General features: G+C 50.9%; 1 protein-coding gene across 11 annotated transcripts in view; it reads left to right on the top strand.

Moving 5' to 3' along the window:
- Tox2 (TOX high mobility group box family member 2) overlaps positions 1 to 24,249 on the top strand; it is a 116,878-nt gene that overhangs the window by 14,270 nt on the left and 78,359 nt on the right. For 2 of the 11 annotated variants that reach the window (XM_075962964.1, XM_075962959.1), the window contains exon 1: positions 9,547 to 9,656. The exons of 4 other annotated variants lie outside the window; for them this stretch is intronic. Coding sequence is in view for 2 of the 7 variants with exons in the window: in XM_075962955.1 (XP_075819070.1) it covers positions 9,554 to 9,673 (120 nt within the window). In the remaining 5 variants the exon portion in view is untranslated. Of the gene's footprint in view, positions 1 to 9,050; positions 9,151 to 9,372; positions 9,403 to 9,479; positions 9,674 to 24,249 lie in introns of those variants that run through there. 5 more of the 11 variants (XM_075962958.1, XM_075962963.1, XM_075962961.1 and 2 more) reach the window with 5 other exon arrangements.

Genomic DNA, 24,249 nt, shown 5'->3' on the forward strand with positions numbered 1-24,249 from the left:
GGAACGTCCCACCCTGCATCCTCGCACGGAGACTGGCACTGTCCCACCCTTCAGGCTCAGCTTTAGCCTCTCGTCGCACTCTGCTTCCTGACATGGTTGCCCTCTTCTCCGTCCATGTAGTGCATTCCTTTGGGGGCATCTGTCTGTGGAATTGCTTGACTGTTTCGCCTCTGGAGAGTGGATTGTGAGAACCAGTGATTTGCCTCATGAGCAGAGTAACATCTAGCACCTGCCGTGTTGTTTGCTACGTAATAAGTGCTCAGGGATAAGCCGTGAAAGGAAGAAAGGAGGAAAGAGGAGGATGTTTTCTAGAAATGCCCCCATAATGCATCCAGGCTGTGTTTCCAAGAATCTTACTCACCCTCTCTGGGCCTCCCCTACCTCCTTGCCAGGTGAAGCTAAGCCTGGGACTCTCAAGTATCTACAATACTAATCTCTTGGTGGCATCCCACGGGACATGGCTAGCTGAGCCAGGGAGGAAAGTGGGAATGCCCGTCCGATGGGTCTAAGGTGGAAATCCTTGGCCTCTGGCTTTGAATTCATGTTTGACCTCTAAGACAAGGGCCATCAGACCAGACTCACATCCCTGCCAAGGTGACCTTGGCTTTTCCAGGAGGGATACACGCCTCCTTGGTTGCTTGGACTGGAGGATCTAGGGCACAGTCAGCCTGGCCTTCGGAGATAAGGGGACTTCTCTCTGGTGTGGGAACGTTACTGTTGAGCAAGCAAACTTGTGAGTAGTCTGTCCTGAAAAGATGGTTCCCCTTCTCTTTACTACGCTGGGAGTCATGGATGTGATATTTTCTACCCAGAATCACTGTTTCTGGCCCACTGCGGATTCCAGAACTCTGCTCCTATTGGCCCTTTGCCCTGTTAGTATTCAGTGCTGTCAAGGGTGCCAAGCCCAGTCGGTCAGAGATGCCCCATTCTTGTTTTGTTTTCTCCTGGAAACAATGTGTCATTTACCTTGTCATTGTGTCTGTAGGCCCCATTCCTCCCTTTTTACCCTTCTAGAATCACTGCTTCATGGAGGTCTCTGGGGAACTGTGTCAGTTAGTAGAGCATCTAGCATGCACAAAGCCTTAGGTTCCGTCCCCAGTGCCCTTTGAACCAGGTAGGGTGGCACATCCTTATAGTTCCAGCACTTGGGATGTGGAAGGAGGCAGAAGGGTCAGAAGTTCATGGTCATCCTTGGCTAAACAGTGAGTTTGATGCCAGCCTGCACTATGTGAGACTGTGTCTTTAAAAAAAAAAATAGAAGAGAGTATGGTATATCTATGACTCCTGATTTCTGTTGGCATGTTTTTCTCTGTGTATGATGTGTATGCGTGTATGCATGTGGGCATGTAGATTGTTGCTCCTCACCTGCCACTTTGATACAGATCTTTTTGTTGCTTGCTACTGCTGGCCCATAAGCTTCCGGGGATTTGTCCTATCTGTCCCCCACCTCACACTTTAGGAACATAGGGGTTATAGACACACACTACTGTGTCCAATTTCACATGGGTTCTGGGGACTCAAACTCGGGTCTTCCGACTTGCTCAGCCTTCTCCCCAGCCCCTGGCATGCTATTTCCAAAAGGGTTGACTACATTCGCCTGCAGCAGGAGGAGGTGCCCATTTTCTTGTGCCCTCTACACACAGCTCATTATCTTTGGACAAACCTTCAATCGCGCAGACACCTCTTGCCCAGACTGCCTACCATGCAGACCCCAGGCCTTTGTGATGTGGAATTATACGCCCGTCAGTGCAGATTTCCGCAAAGAGCTGTGTTTGCCATTGTGGTCTGATCTGTTGTTTTTTTAAATGCCTGGGGTAATATCCTCAATCAGAGGGCAAACAGAGGCAGGGAAAATCGGTAATAAAAAATGAATTAGGGTGATTAGCAAAGGTGAGGGCTTCCCTCCTCGGGCGACAGGCAGAGTTGACGGAGCTTTGCGGGGTGGCTCCTGTCCAAACACGCAGCTGGATTACTGCAACCTCCAGGCTGGCCCTGGGGTCTGCTCGGCACATAGGAGTCTGGTATTGCTTTTAGTTTTGTAAAGGTCATGGGTACCCCTCGGGCGGGGATCAACCCCTGGTGGGTTGGATCAGGGTCTCCAAAGAGGGGTTACTTTCGAGGGGAAAGGAACTCCCCCCATTTCCATCTCTAACCGAGATGAGGACTTCTTCCTTGGAGCGGAGACTCTTGTGGGCCTGCTCTCTGCAAGAAGGAAGCAAAGGCTTTAATTGACTAATGCAAACATCGTGGCTGCGCAGCACAGTGTCCCCACACGGGGCTTTGGTGGGCCTGTCTAGAAGGTTGGACCCTGCCTCGAGGGTGGGGGATGGGATTATGCATAGCATTTAGAAGGCACTGGGGCTAGCTGTGCTGGTTCCTTCTGGGGCTGAAAAGAAGCAGAATTCTGGGGAGTGAGGAAGGTGTGTGGGAAGGACATGGCACTTCCACCTGGGCAGTGTTGGGATTTTCATCCACACAGGTAAAAGGAGACGTGTACACTGCACAGTAGCAGGCTTGGCTAATACTTACATCAATCACGGTTCCCCACAGCAGGATGAGGACAGTGAACCCCCCAGGGCGGGGAGCATATTAAAATGCAGATTCTGGTGCAGTACGTGGAGTGGGTGGCTAGAGATCGCAGTGGTTCTCAACTTCCTAGCACTTCAACCCTTTGACACGGTTCCTCACGTGTTCACTTCCTCATGTTGTGGTGACCCCCAACCATACAATTACTTTCTTTTTGCTACTTCATAATTCTATCTTTGCTGCTGTTAGGAATCGTAATGTTAATATCTGATACGCAGGTTATCTGATAGGAGACCCCAAAGGGGTCTCCACACATCGGGTGAGAACTGCTGGTCTAGAAGTTGCCGGAGGACCGGCCAGAGCATTGAGGGGTGTGTGTGTGTGTGTGTGTGTGTTTCTGTGAAAGGTTGAAATGCCTAACATCAGCGCCCACCCCAAGGGTTCTGGGGGAGGCCCCTGATGAGGCGAGCTCTCAGGAGAAGGGATGTGTCCTCAGCTTGAGCCATAACTTGATCCTCCCCTGCTCCGAATTTGCCAGTGTCTGCACCACCAGTGCTGAGATTACAGGTGTGCACCACCTTGTGCCCAGGTGTGAACTCATGTCTTCACGCATGCACACGTTTAACATTTTACCGACTGCACTATGTCCCCAGCCCCTCTACTAATGGGATTTTGCTCAGATACACAGAGCTTTTCGTCTTTGTAAAGGATCAATGGAGCCAATAGAAATGAGCCTGGAGAATCTGTTTAGCTGGGCAGTAAAGCCAGGTCTCCAAAGGGCTGGAGCCCTGGGACAGCTGCCGGGCAGTGGGGCTGAGTGTGGTTAGGGCTCCATCTGGGCTCTGGCCTTGAGGACAGTGGGATTCATTGATGCTTTTAAATGGGAACAGTGGGTGTTGGATCCCCTTTTCATTATTTCCTTTGCAAGGAACCTGATTGGCGTGGTAAATCAAGAGGGTCCTTTGAGGATGCCCACCAGCGTGAGGAGGACCAGATACAGGACAAGGATGAGGGGGCCAACGAAGGGTGATGATCAGGATGCCTGCAGTGTGCGGTGCACCTGAGTATAGGCTTTGTGGGGAGAGTCATCCGGGACTCAGCAGCCACGGTATCCCGGTATCCCTGCAGGCCTGGGCTCTACAGAGAGCCCCAGAAGCGCAAAGCGGTTTCAGTCACTTCCCCCATATGTAATTCGTTCAATGGAAGCTCACAGCTTCTCAGCTCTTACAGGTGCTGACAGAGACATCACAATATTGTGAAATGAGACGCCCGAAGCTGACTTCATTACCAGCTTACCTGGCGACGTAGCAGCTGCCTTAGCACCCACAGTTGGGTGCGACAGAGCTAAAATGGAACTTGGCAATTACCGCTCCTGCGAGGTTCTTGGTGCAGTGAAAAGTAGGTTCCATGGAAATCAACCTTAGTAATCACAGGGTTTAAAATTAGTTCGTTACTATTAAGGCTGCAGCGTCAGCAGAGGCAAGGGAGCAGGGGTGGGAACAGGTTTGGGCAGCCTGAGCTACTGTGGGCACACCTGCTCTGATGGTTTCCTTTTCAACTAGCTCCAGTGTTGGTGCCCAGGGATGCTATTGTTTCCTGCTCGACTCGCCCCTGCCTCTGTGTCCTCGGCCTTGGCGTTTCCTTTAGACCTTCAGGGGCTTTCCTGAGTCTCTCCATGAGATGTGATCCACGGAGAGCTCCACTCTGGATTCCTGAGCAGAGGAAAGAGCCATGAGACATGGCTGAATGTGGCCGAAGGTTCCTTACCCCTCTGTGGAATTTCTTTCCTCTTTGTCTCTGTTTCTGTCTCTGTCTATCTTTCTCGTGTGTGTGTGTGTGTGTGTGTGTGTGTGTGTGTGTGTGTTCTGGGGAATCTGGTCTAACTCAGATCTTCATGTTTGCAAAGTAAACAGTTCAATGACTGAGCCATCTCCCCACTGCCCTTCCTGAAGTTTCTGTGAATTGTCTCCTTGTGTCCCTATTTTGTAGATGAAGAAAGTGCAGGGTCCATGTGTGCTCACGACTGATTCCTGGTAGGTCATGGGAAATCTCTGTCGAGTGGCCTGGCTGTGTGCTGGATCCTTGCGACAGGGAAGACAAAAATTCAAATGTGCTTTGAGCCTCAGTTTCCTCACCTGTGCTGGGCAGGTGTCAGGGAGAGCCTTGTATGGGGGCTGTCATTCTTAACGGTGATGTTTATGAACCTCCCATTTTGTACCAGACTCTTCCATAGGTAACACCTACAGACCTGTACGCCTTTGCACACTAGCTCCAGGAAGGGGCTGTTATTCCCATCTTCACATTAGTGAACGAAGGCCCAGAGAGGTTTCTGAACAAGGAAGTCTAAGGTCCGAAGTTTGAACCCAGATGAGCTGGCCCCAGAGCCAGGCTGTGGTGGTCCCTGCCCCTTACTCTGGGATGACCTCCTTCTCCCTGTGAGCACACATCAAGAGCTGTCTCTTGGGTTTTAGAGAAGAGGGCAGAAATGGAAATGTCTTCCCAGCAGGCCACAGCCCCTCCACAGGAAGCTGAGTCATCTCTCGGCTGTGTCTCTGTTTTGAACCATAGCCACCCAGCAGCCTCGTAATCTGAAAACTAAGTATCTCAAAAAAAAATGCTGGGGGCCTCCAGGTGCAAGACCCCTCCCCCATCCGTGCCAGCTGCAGCTCCCCCAGCCCTCCCTGGGTGCCTTGGCCATGTGTTCAATGCTAAGCAGAGAGCCGTGGGCCTGGAGTGGGGCTGACCCACATTCTGAGGTTCACCTTGTCAAGGAAGCCCCAGTATTTAACCTGCTGGGGTAGGGGGATACCCATCCCAGCCCTGTCCAGCCCTGTTGCTGGCACATTCGAGGTGTGGAAATCATGGCTGGGAAGCTCACTGTCACCTTTGCATGTGTGTGGGACCATACCCAGAATCCTGCCTCTCAGCAAGGGCAGAAGAACCCAGTCCAGTCATCCTGGCCTTGGCCCCGTAGAGTGATGCCATTCCCCAGAGACAGGGTGTCAGGGGAGGAGTTCAGGACTGGGAGAATACTGTAAGAACTTCCTGGGATTATCCCAGGTTAACCTGCTGTAGCCTCTTCAAATGCACCCACTTTCTCTAACCAGATCGTCCCTGACTAACAGTGAGACCTGAGGTTTCTCTTGTTCGCAATCATACAAAAGAAGCACGGATTGGTGGCCCCTGTCTGTAACCCCAACACCTGGAAAGTGAAGGCAGGAAGGAGAATAGTGAGTCTGAGGCCAGCCTGGGCTGCAGAGTGAGACTGTCTCAAAGCAAACAAATACCAAAACCAAAGCAAAGCAAAGCAAGATGTTGTGAAAGCCAAAATGTGCCCAGAGGCTGGGGACCCGTCCTCCTAATGATCTCTGTGAGGACAACAGCCGGTCTGTTCCCTGAGACACTCAGCCACAGTGCCCGTAAGTGTCCTGCACCTGTTTAAGGTGGCCTGGGCTGAGCGGTGGCATCTGCAGTAGGGTTTCGATTTAGGGTATTTTCAGCTTACCGGGTATTTTTGTAAGTGAAGGAGTGCCTGTGCACCCTGATTCTGCTCCTTGTTTTAATCCCTCCGAGTGTGCGAGCATGTGTGTGCACGCATACACAGGGGGTGACTTGAGCGTTGTCCCCAGGTGTTATCCACTTGGTTTTTTGAGACAGGGTCTCTCGTTGGCCTGAAACTCACTGCTTAGACTAATCTGGCTGGCCAATGAGTCCATTATCTGCTTGTCTTTGCCTCTCCAATGAGGTGGGTGGGCTTATTAGCATGTAGGCCTGTGCCCAGCTAGGATAGGTGGTTTCTAGGGATTGAATTCACATACTCATGCTTTCTCAGCAAACATGTCACCAACTAAGCTGTCTCCAGAGCCCTGTAGCCCATCTTGAATGACAGCTGAAGCCCTCACTCCATGGATTAGCCCGAGGGCCTTAGTTTGAGCAGTCAAGATTTTATACCTATGGGTGTCCCATGTGAGCAAGGATGCCTTGGAGGGTGGAGACAGTATCGTGTTCACTACCTGCCTCCTCCTGGGAACCCTGACCGGCAGAGCGCGGTGGGCGGGCACACAGAGCAGATGTGTTGAGTGGCTGAGTGAATGGTGAATGATGACGAGAGGATTTTCACTTCCGCCCTTTATCTGCGATGCCACACACCAGATTCAGCAGAGTCCCCCGTTGCTGAAGAACACGTTTCCTAATGTTCAGTAAGATACATGTGCTCCTTTCCACGTCAACAAATGCTGCTTATTTTTCCCTGACTGCATAGCATTTTACTGTATGGAAAAAAACCCATCAGTGCCCATAGGGGCTAGAAAAGGGCACAAGATTGCCTGGAACTACAATTACAGATGGTTGGGAGCCACCATGGGGTGCTGGGAATCCAACCTGGGTCCTCTGGAAGAGCAGGCAGTGCTCTTAACTACTGAGCCATCTCTCCAGCCCTGGCTTCAAAAAAACCCATCCTGTGGAGTACCTGATTTCCATGTTATTATAAATAGTGATACAATAACTACCCTTATCCACATCAATTTGAGCCCAGACAGTTCTTTGTCATCTTAAGTTTATGTAAATATTCATGGATAGCTTCTTTTTTATTTTCGTTTTATGTGGATGTGGATTTTGACTGCATGTATTGTCTGTACCATGAGTATACAGTGCCCATAGGGGCTAGAAAAGGGCACAAGATTGCCTGTAACTACAATTACAGATGGTTGGGAGCCACCATGGGGTGCTGGGAATCCAACCTGGGTCCTCTGGAAGAGCAGGCAGTGCTCTTAACTACTGAGCCATCTCTTCAGCCCTGACAGATAGTTTCTTGTGGTGCCCTTAAGCCTTAATATGCTTTAACATCTTCAGTGCTCCTCTGAAATTTTTATTGGTCTTTATAACATACTTCACACTTTCTTTTCCTTCAGATGAGGGCCAGTGCTTGGTTTGACCTTAGAGCCATGGTTGTGTGCTCTCTGTCTTGAATGCCTACTAGGTATCAGGCCTTATCTAGGAGCTGGATCTAGAGATGACTAAGACAGTCCCAAGCATCTTAGAGATGAGAATCTCATGGGGGAAGACACACATTAAATACAGAAACATAACAGGCATGACTAAAGAGGCATGCTGTGGGAATATGGCTCCATGCTGGAGAGATCAGAGGGGCTCCTTGGAGATGAGACTTTCTGTCCCTCCCAGTCCCAAAGAAACACACAGAGACTTACATTAATTATAAACTATTTGGTCTGTTAGCTCAGGCTTATTATTAACCAGCTCTTACAACTTAAATTAACCCATAATGTTTATCTATATTTAGCCACGTGGCTTGGTACCTTTTCTCAGTAAGGCAGTCTCATCTTGCTTCCTCTGCATCTTGCTGGTGACTGGCTCTCTGCCTTTCCTCATCCCAGAATTCTCTTAGTCTGGTTGCCCCACCTCTACTTCCTGCGTGGCTACTGGCCAATCAGTGTTTTATTAAACCAATATGAGTGACAAATCTTTACAGAGTACAAAAGCATTGTCCCACAGGAGCTCCCTCAGGATGGAAGCTCTTGGAGTGGATTTGGAAGGGTGGGAAAGTCTGGGGAAGACTGTTACCAGCAGAGGGAACAGCAGGAGAAAGGCTCAGAGTCACAGGAACTAGACCCTTTCCACCCCCATTCCACAGCTCCCTCCTGCTACTCTGGGCACTGGCCCTTTTAATCACATGGATTTGCTATGCCCTGGCCCTTGTTTGTCCCTGAGCCAATCATTGTTACCAGTGTTGACTGGTGGGATTCCCCAGAGCTCTTCTTTCTCAGGCCTGGGAACACTATTAGCTTTGGCAGCACCCGTGTTTCTGTTGCTCTGGTGTGTTCCCAAAACATCCCATCCATGTAACAGCATAGACCATAGTTTATGGCACCCAGCAAACATTACTCTTCCCATTCTATAGACTGAGAAACTGAGGCCCAGGGAAGTCAGTTGTCCCAGCCAGCAGAGCTAGAATTTGAACCCAACTCCCTCCTTCTAGAGTCTATATTCTTCATGGAACCCTAATTTAGCTGTGTTTACATGAAAGCTAATAAGATTACTAGGTAGTCCATAAAGCTTGGAGTCTATACATACTCAAGCCTCATTTCCTTGTAATGGGTAACATTGACCCCTTGGCCTAACTTTAGCAAGAGTGATTAACAGGGAACTTTCCATGTTTGTATTTTGTTACGTATGTAACGTTTTTTGCCTGTGCAATAAAACAAAAATAACAGAAGTAGCAGTGGAGACTCTTCCTCCTGATCTGTGGGGAATCACAGCTAACCGCCTGGTGCCCTTGACAATATGACTCCAAGTGCACATGCTTCCACCCCAATGCACGCGTGTACACATGCCACACACATAAATATCCACGCACACGTGAACACACATGCACACATGTACATGCACACACAGAGAGTTCATATCTTTTGTAAAAACAGGACCGTGCCCTTCACTTTCTCTTCTGACCAGTTCCTCCGAATTGGCACCCTCAGACTAGCCCCATCCACCCTGGTCCATAGAAGGACGTGTCTCGTGTGTTCAGTCGGCTCGGGCTTCAGACGCTCATCCCGCCTCCGGTTCGCATAATGAGCAACATTCTCCCGCATGCCTGTATGATGGCTGCAGGTATTGCCACAGCGTGGGTGCTCAGGAGTCTAATTGCTGGATGAAAGGTGTGCAGATTCCGCACCTTCACAGGTGCTGCCAATTTGCCTTCTCAAGGGCCTTCGGGTACAGCAACTTCTCCCAAGCAGCATGCCTCTGAAGCCAGGGGTAACAGAGAGCGGGGCTGCCTTCTCTTCTGCTCCCGGAGCCCTGGCGTGGCGCTCCAAACATGTGGGCCCAAATTGGGATAGAAGATGGATTTGGATCAAAGAGGTTAAATAACAGGTTTTTCCGTTTCACCTTGTAGGAATGGGATGGGGGGAGGCGGGGGTGCCGGGCCTCCAGCCAATAGAGGGCCAAGAGTCGTCAGGAGGGCTTATAAAGCGTCTATTTCTGGCATTTTTTTTCTCTTTCTCTGCTGATTATGCAGCAGCATCTCACAGAGGCTGTCGCGGGCGCGTTCTCTCGCTGCCTGGGCTTCTGTGGAATGAGGCTCAGGCTCCTCTCAAGACACTGGTGCATTGCAGGTGCGTCTCTGCTGAAGGTAAGCAGCGCTGTCCGCTGCTTCAGGGGTGGAGGTGCTCAGGCTGGCTCTGTAGGGCCAAGATGGGTGATGCTGGATCCTGGGTGGGGCCAGGCAGGAACTGGTGCCTGCCACGTTCTGCAGCGAGGATGCTATGCAGGGTCCAAGGGCCTGGCGATGGTTCTTCCTCTCTGATAAGAAATTCTGCGTGCATTGGCTCTGCTGAATAGGATTAGCCACCAGTCTGGATGCCCAGGGTACTCAGGAAGCATTCATTCCTTCATGTATTCATACATATATTGATGTATTCATTCATCTTGCATTCAACTCACATATAGCAGGCCTCACCGGAGGTAGGTGCTTGTGGGGGGTGGGAGTAGATTGGGGCGGGGTCTTGCTCACTTAGACAGGAAGCAGTGAGAGCAGAGATGGTGACAGCCCATAAGATGTAAGGACCTAGAAGACCCTGGGCTGGAGGGTGGGAGGGAGTCTTCTGAGAAAGGGGTGTGGTGCAGCTATAGATGGTACCAGGAATCAGATTTGGGAGACTGGAGAAGCAATCAAAATTCTCCCCTCATTTACTAAAGGCCGCTTTTCCTCTTGTCAAGTAAGGATACAGGAAACCACCAGCTGGGCTCTCCATGGCCACCCTTTTGGAGACAGAAGCAGTGACTGGGGAAGGAGCATAGTCACGGCCCCAGGGGCAGACGCACAATGTAGCAGGTGAAAGAGGATCCTGTCAGTGGCATTTCCCAGCAGTCCCTAGGGAGGAGGCCTAGTTGGGAGGAGGGAGCCGGGGGAGGGGGGAGCCAGGACTCATTGCTGTTAACAGTGCTATACCTAGAACAGAAGGCCTGATCCTCTGGCACTCTCATTTCCCACAGCCATTGTTGGGGATCTGGTTTCATGCGTGTGCATCCCAGAAATGGAAGCTGACAGCTCAGGCCCATGTCTCCTCGTGTGGAACATCAGGGGAGCATAGAGAGACCAGGAACCGGCATCCCTCAGGCCTCCTGAGAGCATCCTTCCTGGTCCCCATAGAGTCACAACAAATTGTCCAGGGAAGGTCTCGCAGTCTGCGGACCAGGGCAGGAATAGCTATGGGTGCCTGTCAAGCAATACGGCCTGGGTTAGTGACCACATTCAAATCCTAACTTCACCCTGAGTAGTCTGTGACATAGCATGGGCTCTTCAAGCTGCCTGAGTCTTGGTGTTCATACCTGCAAAGTGGGTGCTGGCACCTTCTCTGTGGTGGTGTGTGCACATATGTGTGTACACACAGTCGTACATACGTCACTCCTACTTAGGCTAGCAGCTAGAAGGACCTCCATCCATGTTGAAGGGATGGATGGCCCAGAACAGCTCAGCTGAGGAGGAGGTCGGACACTTGGTGGGACATGTGGTCTGGTGCAAGCATGTGTGCCCACAGAGCCTCCCCGTGTGTCTAGAGTGGGAGGCACTGTGTTCTGGGTGGGGCTCTGATCACCCCCATGGCTTCCCCTATGGGGAAGGGAAGGCACTATGGGGCTTGCTGTTCCTGGAACCAGAATTGACCCTTAGCTGAACACTTCTAACAGTTTCCTGAAGACTTGTAGGTAAACTGGTGTTTAAGTCTTCCAGGGACAGACAGTCACCAGCTGCTGATTGTCACCTGTGTGCTAGGGGTCTGGGCTGGGTACAGGGAGTGGCTTAGAAGGCGAGAACTTCTTGCCAGGAATGGAAACTGGCTTGGAGCAGGTCTCCTTTCCGTGGGATCGCTGTGTGACCTCAGATAGGTCACTTTACCTCTCCAGTCCTACAGAACGACAGGTTAAGAGGACAAGAGACAAGAAACGCAGAGCCTAGTGCTGTGCTTCATGAATAAAGATGTCACCCCTTCCTAGGGAAGGGAACCCAGGGAACTTTGGGTGAGGCTCGGTGTCTACTGCAGACTGACATGTGACAGACTCCCACTGAAGGCTCCTATGAAGAAGGAAGGTGGCCGGAGCGTGAAGTCCGGCCATTGTGCCTTCCCTGGCAAGCTCCTCAGAGAAATAATTCCAGCTGGTCCCACCAACGGCTCCTGTTCTCCTGTGCTGGTGGTCACTGGTGTGAGGGGCACGGTTAGAGTGGGCTTCCTGCTGGAGATTAACTTCCTGTCTGAGGCCCACAGGGTCCTCCATGCCCTTCTCAGCTGCCTTCTAAAGGAACCAGCCTATCGTTGCTGAGATCAAGTACTGGAGTGGGCACCATTGGAGGGGGCAGCTCAGACCCAGCTGTGGCTGCCCTGTGACCCGACAGGGGCCTGAAAAATAGTCACAGGTGGGTGGATTCCTGCCTCTCTTGGACTCTGGGGGTCATTTTCGAGGGGGGCCACCACACCAATGACATCACCAGAGCAGCAATTATGAGGCGGGAAGGGTATTTTTCTAGCTAGGAAGTCCATGTCACTTCCCTACATCTGAAGAGCTATTGAGGCTCCAAGGCCATTCATGGCCTATGAAGGATGTGAGCATGGGCTGAGCACCAACACCCTGCAGGGCTCATCCTGGAGGAGCCGAGGCTGGGGGCAGCCCTCTCTTGATTCACCCCTACCATGCCCTTTATCCCACCCCTCTTAGTGACCCTTACTGCCCACTGGAAACTTAGGCACAGACCTGGATGCAATCTGACCTCTCTTCCACCTTGTTGTAGCTAATCCATCCATGATGCTGGCTGTCCCTTCAAAGCTCCATCATCTGCCGCCTGGGTGACTTCGGGAGCCTCCTGTCCTTAACTTTCCCATTAGAATCTGCCCTCCCTGCAGCCAGCTCAGTGAACTGCTTTAATGTGTCCATCCCTGCCGTAGACTCTTGGAAACAGCAGGCTGTTCATCTTGAAGCCTCCGCTGCCTGCCTGGGGATCATCCACTTCCACACTCAGGGGTTCCTGCTTCCTCTAGGATCTTGTCTGAAGGTTGCTAAAGCTCCTTCCTCAGCCAGGCTGCCCTGTCTCCTACTTCTTAAATCTTCAGGCTCCTGTGTTTCCGTTAGGTTTCCGTTAGACCCCCAACCTCCACTAATCTGCAGAGCTGGTCAGGATATTAAGGCTTTGCCAAAGGCCCCCCTTATTGTCTCTGTGCATGTTGTGGTCCCCCCAAGGATCTCACCCATGGACTATGCACCTTTATTTTCTTATCTGTTGGGCATTTCCCCTTGGGACGAACTCACATAGGCCTATGTGATGTGGGGAAGAATGCCCTGCAGTAGTAAGTCAGGCCCCATAGACAGACCCCTTCAGAATCCTCAGTCTGTGGTTGATGTGGCTGTGTGGCCTAACCTCTCTGAGCGTGCAGTGTCATGAGAACCAACACGATGGCATGTATCATACATCCCTTTTCCTTGCCGGGTGTAATTATTCCCCTGGGACACTCGGAACATTTAAATGGCCTCTTCCATTCACTCCAAGCAGAGAAAACTTGAAGAGAGGTTAGGCACATTAGCCCTCGGTGCCCCCACACAGAAGAATGTGCCACAGGGCTCTAAACGGGGGCAAAAATAGCAGCCACCAGGACACCCTGTGATGCGGAAGCCACAGAGGAAGCCACAGGCCCAGCGGATGCCAGCTGCCTCCAGGGGATGAGGTTGCTCAGAGGTGCTCGTGAAGCGGCCCTCGCGCCTGCCCTTGCTGCTCCCTCAACCACAGCATCAGATAAGCCTGTGGACAGCTGTTGGCTTCCTCTCTGGGGAGGGTGATCTCAATATTGTCTGTGGGCGTGCTTTGCCTCCCATCCTCTTTCTGGCCTCTGCTCCCTTTCCCGGCCTGCTCTGTCCACCCTGATGTCCCCTTGCTGACCGCGGTGACATCTGCACACTCCACATGAAGGCCTGGATGCAGCACGAAGGCTCCAAGGCCGCGCCATCTTGGCTGCTCCCCCTCCCCCCCACTGTCCATCTTTCTGAACTTCGTCCTAAAAGTCCAGTTTGGCTGGCTTACATGTTCTCCTCACCTGCTCACTGCCTCCCTTCCATGTGTGTTCAGCCTTCCAATGTGCTGTGTGAGCCACTTGTTTCTGAATATTGATGGCTTCTTCAGCTCAGGACAGTGAGCCCCACTGTTACTCCCTAGATGCCTATAGCAGGGTCTGGCACCAACCAGATACTCAATAAATATTCTTTCAGTTCATGGACACATGTGGGTATGAAGAACCATCAGGGCCACCAGAAGAGGCCAAGCTGGGTTTGGTATGTTTTCAGGGGCTTTAGGACTCTGGCATCAGGATTTTATTAGCTTTGAGCACAAGTCCCTGCTGACCCTGTAGTGATAGATGTCTGGGTCCAGACCGGGTTCTGGAATCCCATATTATACCTTGCAAGAGTTGATTTTTAGAGTTGTTAGTTTGACTTTGTTCATTGGCTTTTGAGAGAGGACCTTGCTATGAAGTCCAGGTTGACTTCAAACTCTCCGTTCTCCTGCCTCAGCTCTCTGTGTGCTGGGATCACAGAAGTGACACTGTGCCTGGCTCATGTGTTTGGCTTTGGGACCACACTCCTCTGGCTAGACCCAGCTCTCTCACTTCTCAGCTGTGTGGCCATCGCCTCTGCCTCTGCATTTCAGTTTCCTTGTATGTTCAGTGAGTAATGATTCTTCTGATCTTGATTAATTTGCAGGATTTTGTATCAGTTCTGTGAAGTCTTTCCTTTGTAGTAAAAGGTCAGTAAGAGGCTGTTCACTTAGAATGTATTAGGCTGGGCTATGCCTCAGTAACAAGCAGCCCCCAAAACTCAGTCATTTATCACAAGGATAATTTATTTTTATTTATTTATTTATTTATTGGATTTTTTTGAGACAGGGTTTCTCTGTAGCTTTTGGTTCCTGTCCTGGAACTCTCTCTGTAGACCAGGCTGCCCTCGAACTCACAGAGATCCGCCTGCCTCTGCCTCCCGAGTGCTGGGATTAAAGGCGTGCGCCACCACCGCCCGGCGGATAATTTTTAATATTATATTCACCCCCATTGCTCTCTTTTACCCCTCCCACTCCTTCTTCATCTCAGTGAGTAGTATGGTATATTTTTGTGCCTCCCACATGTTCCATGGCAGTTAGCAGAGAAGTAGGTGTCGGGCTCTGCCCCATGGAGTCACTCAGGGTGAAGGTCAGTTTTGTCTACCTCTAGAGTCCTATGACTCCTGCAGAGCCAGCCTGGAGTTCCTATGTTTGCCGTTCTGCACTTCCATAAGTAGAGACCATTTGTTTCTGCTCCTAGTCCATTGGTCTAAGCCAGCACCATCATAAGGGGGAACCTAGACCTAGGATCCCAATGTTGAGAAGAGAGGAATGAAAGACACCGAAGCACTATGGTCAAATCTACCATGGTGGGAGCATCCTTCCTGGCTGTCTCTGGGTAGAGGCACAGTTAACCCACAGCCTGAGGGAACTTACCCCGTGTTGGCTGAAAGTATATACCCTTGATACATCCGTGTCCTGATCTCTGAATCCTGTCACCTCACGGCACAAAACAGGCTTTGCAGATATAATAAAGATAAAGACCATAAGTTGTGGAGATTGTCCTGGCTTTCCTGGTGGCCCAGTCATTCTAGGTAGCTCCTGAGAGAGATGCAAAGCAGGGGAGTCTGAGGCGAGAGATGACGCCAGGAGACAAGCGGTGGGCCTTGTGCTTTGAAGGTGAAGAAGGGAGTCATAGGCCAAGGGATGCAGGTGACCACCAAAAGCTGGGGGTGTAAGAAATGCATTTCCCCCTGGACCCTCTGGAGCTGCCTTCCCTGACATGGTTTGAAGCCTGAAGGATGAGCTTGGGACTTCCGGCTTCCAAAGCTATGAGAAGATAACTTGTGTGTTGTTGCCACTATGTGTTTGGCTTTGGTCCGTTTGTGGTTTTGCTGGGGATAGAGCCCAGGCCATGTACCGCTAGGCAAGCACTCCACGTCGGAGCCCCCACCAGCCCGTGTGGTTTTGCACTAGTCAGTTTACAGTGGTTTGTCTGGGCAGCTCCATCAGCTCAGACGGAGCATGCCCACCTCTGTGTTCTCACGGGGTTCTGTGTCCCCTGCTCTGCCTGATACTTCAGCCTCTTGGGGCTGAACACAGGAGGGTATGGGGCAAGCTGGCAGCCAGATCACGTTCAGAGCCCAGGCCAGTCGCTTAGAGACTATGAGCAGGTTTTTCTGAATTTCAGTCCCCAACCGTACAGTGAACATTCAGGCAGATGGTCCCCTAGCAAGGAGGGGCTGGAAGTGGCAAGGGACAAATGCAAAGATAATGGTACTTGGTTCAACTCAAAAACTTCTTTATCGGAAGCCTCTGATGGGCAGAGGGAGCAATAGGCCTCTGTGATCAAACCTCGTTTTGTAAATATACGGCCAGCTCCTTTGGCCCTCAAACCTGGCCTGGCTGCGGCATGGCTCTGCACATGTAATACCTCCCGCTTGTGTAAATACTCACCTCCCGATTTGCGAATGCAAATGCATTTGGCTTCGTGTGTCACTGTCTTGCTCTTGCTCTTCTGGAAGCCAACCAAGAGGATTCTGAATTCTGGAATAGCATGGGTTCTGGCTGGTAAGGAGCTCTGAGTCTTGCTCCCTCCAGCCCCGCGGTGCCTGGAACCTCACACTTTGTTCTCAGTTTCCCAGTAGCCCACATCCTCTCTGTCCCCTGGGGCTAAGTTGGGTTCTGCTGGTTCAGGGCAGAGGTTAAACCCCAGGGCAGGAAGAGCCCACACATGTAAACCTTACTGCTGTGGATTTAAAAGGAAAAATCCTTTTCTTTTGAATTGTCAGAAAAAGAAATAAAAAGGAAGTTGTGACCAAGGAAAGGAAATTAGGGGTTGCCACCAGCATGAGTCACCCCCTTTCTGTCCCCTGAGTGGGGCCTTTGCCCTGCTTCATTTACCCCTGAGCCTCTCAGCACCAGCTCTGCAAAATCCTGGGGCTGTGCTGCTTTTATTCTGGCTGCAGACTTCCTGTTCTGGCCATCAGTGTGTGCTTCTCCTTCAGAGGCATGGTTCTGCTGTTCCGTTTGCTACTGCTACAGTTGCTGGTGGTGATGGTGGTAGTGGTGGTGGTGGTGGTGGCGTGTGTGTGTGTGTGTGTGCGCGCACACACGTGTGTACGAGTGTGTGCATATATATGTGTGGTTAATTAGTGGTCCAGACTTCAGGTGTCCTCTTCAAATGCTTCCCATCTTCTCTTTTGAGACAGGGTCTCTCACAGAACTGGCACCAGTTTGGCAAGGCTGGCCAGGGAGCTCCAGAGATCTGCCCATATTCATCACCCCAGAACTGGGATTACAGGCATGTGCTGCCATGCCCAGCTTTTTATGTGGGTCCTGGGGATCAGATGCAGGTCCCTATGCTTGCAAGCACTTTATGGAGCAATTGAGCCATCCCCCCCCGACCCTGCTTACTGGTGTAGTATCTAGGGTTTCTTCTGTGTGCACACCAGACACAGAATCTTCTCCTGGCCCCACCATCGGACCACAGCTGTTTCTGCTCATTCATGGGCAGACGCAGCTCTCCCCCAGGACCATTTGCAACTGCTCTTTCAACCATGGCTCAAATTCTGGCCCACTATGTCCATTCCCTACTTGTAGCCCAGTTGCTCCTTTCCTTCTGCTTTTCTGTCCCCATCTCTCTTCCATCCTCCTGCCACTGCCACTCCCAATCCTTGAGTGGGCCCTTCTCTCTTTCCAGCTCCCAGGCCTGGGGATGGCTCATCCCCAACCCCCCCTTCTCATCTTATGTCCTCACTCCCCTCACCTTGCCCACTCTGCTTCCAGCATGGACCCTGTCAAGGCTCCAGCAAGCCTGCCACTCACTCTAATTTGAACTCCTGCTTCTGACCCCACCATTGGATCCTAAGCTTCAGGAGGACAAAGATTTCTCTGTACCTCATAGATACTGGGGTGTCCTTGAAGCAGTTAGGCAGTGGGAGAAGGGAATGGCTTCAGATATAGGCAAGGGTCTTGGGTACTTTCCCTTGTCACCTAAAGACATTTGTGTGCGATGTAAAATATGCTAGTCCCACAATTGCTGGCTTGGTCCATGTGCATTTCTCCATTGCCACTTAAACAAGCACACACTCCCCCTTGCATTCATTTCTTGGAATGTTGCCTCTCGGTGACTTTCCTGTTTGAATCTCATGTCTTTTTGTCTAGCAGCATCTTGCTTTCTTTCGAAGTTGACGGAGCCATTTCTACATCGTATATATTAACTGTCTCGTCGTCGGTGCTGATATTTTCTTAGTCTGATGTCCTTTTCATTTCAGTTTTATTGCGTTTCCTTCCACAGAAGATATTAATGCGTGTATATTTGAACATGTCAATCTCTTCCTCCGTGGTTGCTTCAAGGGCTGAGGAAGTTGCCGCGCCTCTGCGGATCTGATAAACACAGTGTTCTCTTCTCTGATTGTTCCCCTCCAACGTGGCTTTGTGTACTTAACTCTTACCCCTTCTGCCGTGCTTGAGGTTGGTGGCTTGCTGTGGTTATCTACTTAACGTTCCCAAACAGGACAAGCCCGATGTCTTGTGTTTATTAAATAATTGGTCTTTATCTCTTTGCTTCCAAAAGGAAAGACTAAATAAAGGAGTTGTTATGAGCGTGACTTTTGGCGGAGTTATGTGTTGGCTTTGCCACAGTCCTGTTGTGTGACCCCGCAGCCTGCGGATGACATTCCACTAGTTTTCTCCTCTGTAGAATGTCATGTCCCTGCCCCCCCCCCAAGGCTGTCACAGGGTCAAATGGGATTGTTGTGTGAAGACTGTCTCATGGATCCTAGCACAGAGGGATGCTGTTTCCTCACCTCCTTGGGCTAACTTTCTCAGTTTGCTCCTCTGTTTTGTTGTTGTAAAGTCCTTATTTTGGGTCTGGGGAGATGGTTCAGTCGACACGGTGCGTAAGTTCTTGCCCTGCAGTCACGAGGACCTGAGTTCAGATCACTAGCACCCTTGTTTACAAAGAAATTAGATGTGTTGGTACACACCTGTAGCCCAGCACTGAGGAGCCTGAGACATGGGTCCCTGAGGCTTGCTGGCTACGTCGCGCAGCCATGGCTTCAGTGAAAGTCCCTGTCTCAAAAGTTAAGGTAGAAAGCTATTAAGGAAGAGACCACCATTAACATCCACCCCCAACACGCATGCATGCACACACATATGTGCACGCACACATACGTGTTTAATTTTTAAAGACTTATTTATTTTATGTGTATAACACCTATATGAACATATGCGCATCACACGCATGCTGGTGCCTGCAGAGGTCAGAAAATGGCATTGGATCCACGCGTGTTCTCATTTTCTGTCTCTGCCACCTTGCTTTGCCAGCTGCTCTGCAGAGCGTCTCACCCTCTCACCAAAGCGAGCTCCCTGCCCCTGCTCTGTGAACAGTGCTGCAAGCTTTCCTCATCTTTCTCTTTGGTGCTTGTTGGTCCCATCTCTCCCATTCTGCACTGGAAACCACCTCAGTGACTGGGAGACAGTCATCATCCCCTAGTGCGTGCGTGCGCGCGCGCGCGCGCGCACACACACACACACACACACACACACACACACACCAGCTTTCTCACTCCACCCCCAAGCGGTCTACCTATGAATCACTCTGTCTCTATATGACAGATGTCTGTCACTTGCATTTGTATGGCCAGTCCCCTTCATAGTGCTTCTTGCTTCTGAAGGCCAGGATGTCCTGAGAGCCCTGGGCTTCCCTGGAGATCTGGCTGTATTTCAGGTGCCGCCTTAGAGCCACACCTGGCTTACAATATCACAAATGCTTGGTCAAGGCTTGGGAAAGGCCTTTGAGCTCTGATAGGAATGGGGCAGTATCTAGAACGTTCTGGAGGCACACACAGATTCAGGGGATCCAACACTGTGATGTTGGTAACTCCTGATATGATATTGCCAAGAACTGAGGGGCCATCCACCAGCCTTGCCCCTGGTTGTCCTAGCGGAATGCAGGGAAGTTTGAAGTATTTGAAGTTGAAGAAGTTTGAAGGCCTGGACACCTCATGATTTCTCCTGAACCAGCACAGTTGAGAAGAAAGTTTAGAGTAACTCCTAGATATGGGCTGTGCTGTAGACGGTAGTTTACATCTCTGCTTTCTGAGGGGAAAAAGCCTGTTAAGACAGCCCCCACCCCCACTGCTTCCTTAGGCTCCAGGAGAGAGCCAAGATCTGGAGCATAAGGGTTCAGTGGTCAAGAACCCAGGGGTGGCCCTCGGCCTGGAAAGTTGCCCACATGAAAGGAGGAAGCTAGTCTCTCTAAGGCATTGTGTACTGCTGCTCACTGTCAGGTACGTGGCCCCATTTGTTTCCTCACGAAGTAGTGTTGGCTGACCTTGAACTCAGGATTCTCTGGCCTCAGGCTTTCCAAAGCTATTTGCAGCAGTAAGCAGCCACGCCTGCTTCCAGTCCTGTTTTACAGGGGAGGAATCTGAGGTTCAGAGAGTCAAAATCCTTGCTCATAACTACGCAGCAGTCAAGTGCAGAGGCTGGACTTGAACCCAGGTCTACAAACTTTCGGAGATGCAGCCGGTACCCTCTCCACGCGCAGGCAGTCCAAAGACAGATTGTAACACAGCGCTTTAAATGTCTACCAACGGTGTTTACAAACACGCGCTCCTCTGTTGGTGCTGGATAGCGGGAAGGGATCCTGGCATTTTGTCTTTGTTGACTTTGGGGTTAGACGCACAAGTGGCAGGTTCAGGTGACCTAGAAAAGCCTTTCTAGGTCGAATTACAATTTCAAAGGACTCTCTCTCTTTTTAAAACCACCCTGCGATCCAACACTGAGCACTGTCATGAACATATTTCCCATCCAACAATGCCAGCTCTTTGTGGAATGATTGAGGGGCTTGTTTTGTAGCACTGGGCAGAAAATATCTTGCAGATCATCTGCCGCTCATTGTCTCAGCCCCACCCCCACCCCCACCCCCATCACCACAGTGTCCCACCCTACAACAGGGCTCTTGCGGCTTTTAGTTAATTGTCTCTGGCACGAATCTGTTCTGGGACTGGTTCCCAACCGCACACAAGATGGATCATTGTCAGGCACAAATATTGGCAGTTCTTGGCAGCCTGGGGCTCTAAGCCGCTAACCACAGCCGTCTCCAGGGAAGGACAGGGCAAGAGCTCAGAAGGGACTTACCCTGGTCATGGGAGCATGGTCTTTCTGAGTTCAAACCATGTATCTCCTATTTCTTAGCTGTGTGGTCTTGAGCAAGCTGCTTCACCTCATCCCTTGGAGCTCTTCATCCCTTTCCTGTAGAATGGAAGCCTGGATCCTTATCTTATGGGTTTCAGAGGATCCAGTGAGTTAATGTGGGCACGTCAATGCAACAGGCTCTATGGTATTGTTATGCAAGTTACTTAACGTGGGCATAGGATCCATCCAGTTCTGTAGGACTCAGACACTCATCTTACATGCTCCTGGTACCTTCCAGTCCGGCATTACCCTGGCAATGGTTTCGGGTGAAGGAGGAAGCCTAGAGCCAAAGGCTGGCCTATTCCTGAACACAGCTTTTGGCTCTCTGATCTGGGACATCTCCTTAGGACCATCTTGGCTCCTAGTCCTCTTGGGACATGCTGCATATGCCCCACTGCGGCTCCTCCTTCCTGGCTTCCCTGCCGCGCACCCCAGAGAGCTTCCACCTATAGCTTTTCATCCTCAGAGTCTGTTTCCAGGGAGCCACCTAGATGCTGAGAGAACTCTGGCTTCTAGGTGAAAATCTTGCTTACTTCATTCACTTTTATGTGACATAAACATCTTGGAGGGGCTTTGGGGTCCTTGTCGCCCTGACGTCCAGGGTCTGAGTGTGTACCGCTTAGGCACCTCTGCCTGATGGCGGTCCTGCCAGGACAGGTCTCCTCCATCCCTCAGCACTCCAGATGGAAGGAGGAACTTGGCTATTGAACAAGCACACACTTAAGGGCCCACAGAGGGACCCACAGGGTTTGTTTAGTCTTTCCAGACACATATAAAGATACGGAGAGAGTAGAAGACTTGTCTATAGTCACTCAGCGAGCTACCGAGTCGCTTTCTTCCTTGGAGGAAGTCACCGGATATCTTACCTTATAAAGGTCCCCAGCATGTGGGACGTTGCGGGTGGGGCAATCAGTCTGGCTTAGGCGTGGCTTCTGGATGGGATAGCGGAGAAGCTGCCTAGGGACCAGCTGTGTAGAAAGAGATGGGAAGAGAGTTGCTGCAGCGATACAATCCCAGGATGCAGCCAGCTGGGTGCTGGCAGGAGCCTGAGCCGCCCTATGGCAGAAGAGAGCCATGGACGTGTTGGTTTGTAGTGTGAGCCCAGGCTGGGTGGTTGGGCTGGCAGGGAGATGGTCAAGTGCTTTGAGGACTACTTCAGGGATGTTGCCTCTTAACGGACATTTAGTGAGCAGTGAATGCCTAAAATCCCAGCACTTGGAATGTCGAGGCAGAAGGATTGCTGTGAGTTCAAGGCCAGCATGGGCTACATCACAAGACCCTGTCTAGAAACCAAGAAACAACAAAAACTTGGAGCGTTCCTCAGTGGAGGGTGATTTGGCTGAAAGCGGTGATATGGGGTCTGGAGTAAAGGGGCAGGCATGACGATCAAGGGTACCAACTGCACTGTGAGGGTTGGGGGTTCCTAGCTTCCCTTCTCCCCATCCTCAGAGAGGCTCCCTGGCATAGCTTAGGCTAGACCGGGGAGACATACAGATCCGGCTGGGAGCAGCTGAGCACACATATGTTAGGACTCCCACGGAGGAGCCAGGTGGAAGATCACCAGGTCCTAGACCCAGTCTGATGGGTTCCCAGCCCTGCCCCTTGGGCAACCGCCTCTGACCACACCCTGACCTACTTCCCAACCCTGGCCCCCTGCAGCCGCAGCCAAGCCTGCAGCCCCCTTGGCACCATTCCCCCTCGCAGCGGCCAAATGAAAATGTTTGTTGAAAACAACATGTGCATAATTAAAGCTTAATGAGCGCTTGTCTGTTCGGAATGTGCAATTAGATTTATAATCGGGGACGGGAGCGAGCTCCAAATGGCTTTAAATGGAGCTGAGAGAGAGGATAATTTTTGCCATAAATCTGCGGTAATGTACTCGATCTGCGAGGTACGAGAGGCAGCACCAGGCCACCATGCTATGCCCATTGGGCAGCTGCAGCTGAAGAAGGTGCTACGCTCGGACCCACCAGGGGTATTGGCGGAGGGGGCTTCTCCGGGTTAGAACTGGAGCACCCACCTGCAGGCCAAGAGATCTGTCACAGAGCCAACTGTGGGAGAAAGGAGCCTCTGCTCGGTCTCCTGCTCTGGCCCCAGGATGACCTGGCCAGGCCAGACTCACCCCATCCTGTAAAATGGCGGCAAGGCAGAGCCCTGGATTGCAGCACGGTCCTTGGCTCTGTTTTCTGCTGCATCCTAGAACTCAGAGCGCATCGTAAGACGTAAGACGTTTGTTGAATGAATGAGTGACTCTGTCAGCCTCTTATCTTCTGCAACTCTCGCTCGATGAGCCTCTGTTTCCCCATATTGGCAGAGAACTGGATTCAGTTACTGCTGATACTGAGTCTCCACTGTCCAGAGCTCTGGGTCTGGGGCAGATGGTGCATGGGCATGGTCAAGTAGAAAAAAGTGCAAATGGAGCTGGGTTGTAACTTAGTGACAAAGCATCTGGGCAGTATGTGAGAAACCCTGGGTTCCGACCGCCAATGCTGGGAAAACAGAAACACATCAAATGTGAGACAAACCACATAATATGATTTTGAATATCCTTGTAGCCACATGCAAAGGAAGTAAAAAGAGATAGGCAAAATTAACATATTGTGCCTTCTGGTTGACCCAGATCAGCTAAAGGATCATTTCTATTTGTAAACAATATGACAATATTGACGAAGTATTGGACATTCTTTCTCTCCTGGTGCCTTTGAGATCCGCTGTGCGTTTGGTACTCAATGTGTTGACAAAGCACATTTCTAGGAGGCTGGTGAGCAGTGCCAGGTGGGAGGGCTAGGTGTCCCCATCTGTGGGGTGGAGATGCGGTCCACCTTCCAGAGGAGCCCGGCACCTGGCAGCCATGGTACCATTTCCATCACACTATCTCTTGATGGTTTTATTGGCAGAACAAATGCTGCCACTTCTGTGGGCAGTGGGAAGAAGGGCCCCCAGTGGCCTGGGGCTATGGGCTTGCCTACAAGGCCATCCCCAGACCCTTGTTCCCAGGCTATGGCCAAGACTTTGCCTCCCCTCATAAACCAAGAAAACTCAAAGCAGAGGGTGATGAGGTCACCTGCTTTGGTCACACAGCTTGCATGAAATTGAGGTGGGAAACCAGTGTGACTTTTGTTTTTGAGTTTTTTTTAATTAGTATAAATTAGGGATACCTAATGAGTTCTAAATGACATTTTCATAAGCATACATACGTATTTGACAGTGTTCTCTCCCCGTTACTCTTTTATATCCTCTTTTCGTACTTGCAACCCCTGTCCTCTTTCTTCTCTACTTCCATTCCTTTTCCCCCTTCTGGTGAGCTGATTAGTTTAATTAGGGTCACTTACAGGAATGTGGGAACTTACCAGTGACTATACCACCGAAGAAAGTGAGCTTTTGGGGGTTCTGCACAGCCTAGACATATGACTCAGCCTGGGTATCAAGGC

Source organism: Microtus pennsylvanicus, chromosome 2 (assembly GCF_037038515.1).
Source record: "Microtus pennsylvanicus isolate mMicPen1 chromosome 2, mMicPen1.hap1, whole genome shotgun sequence".
NCBI lineage: Eukaryota > Metazoa > Chordata > Mammalia > Rodentia > Cricetidae > Microtus > Microtus pennsylvanicus.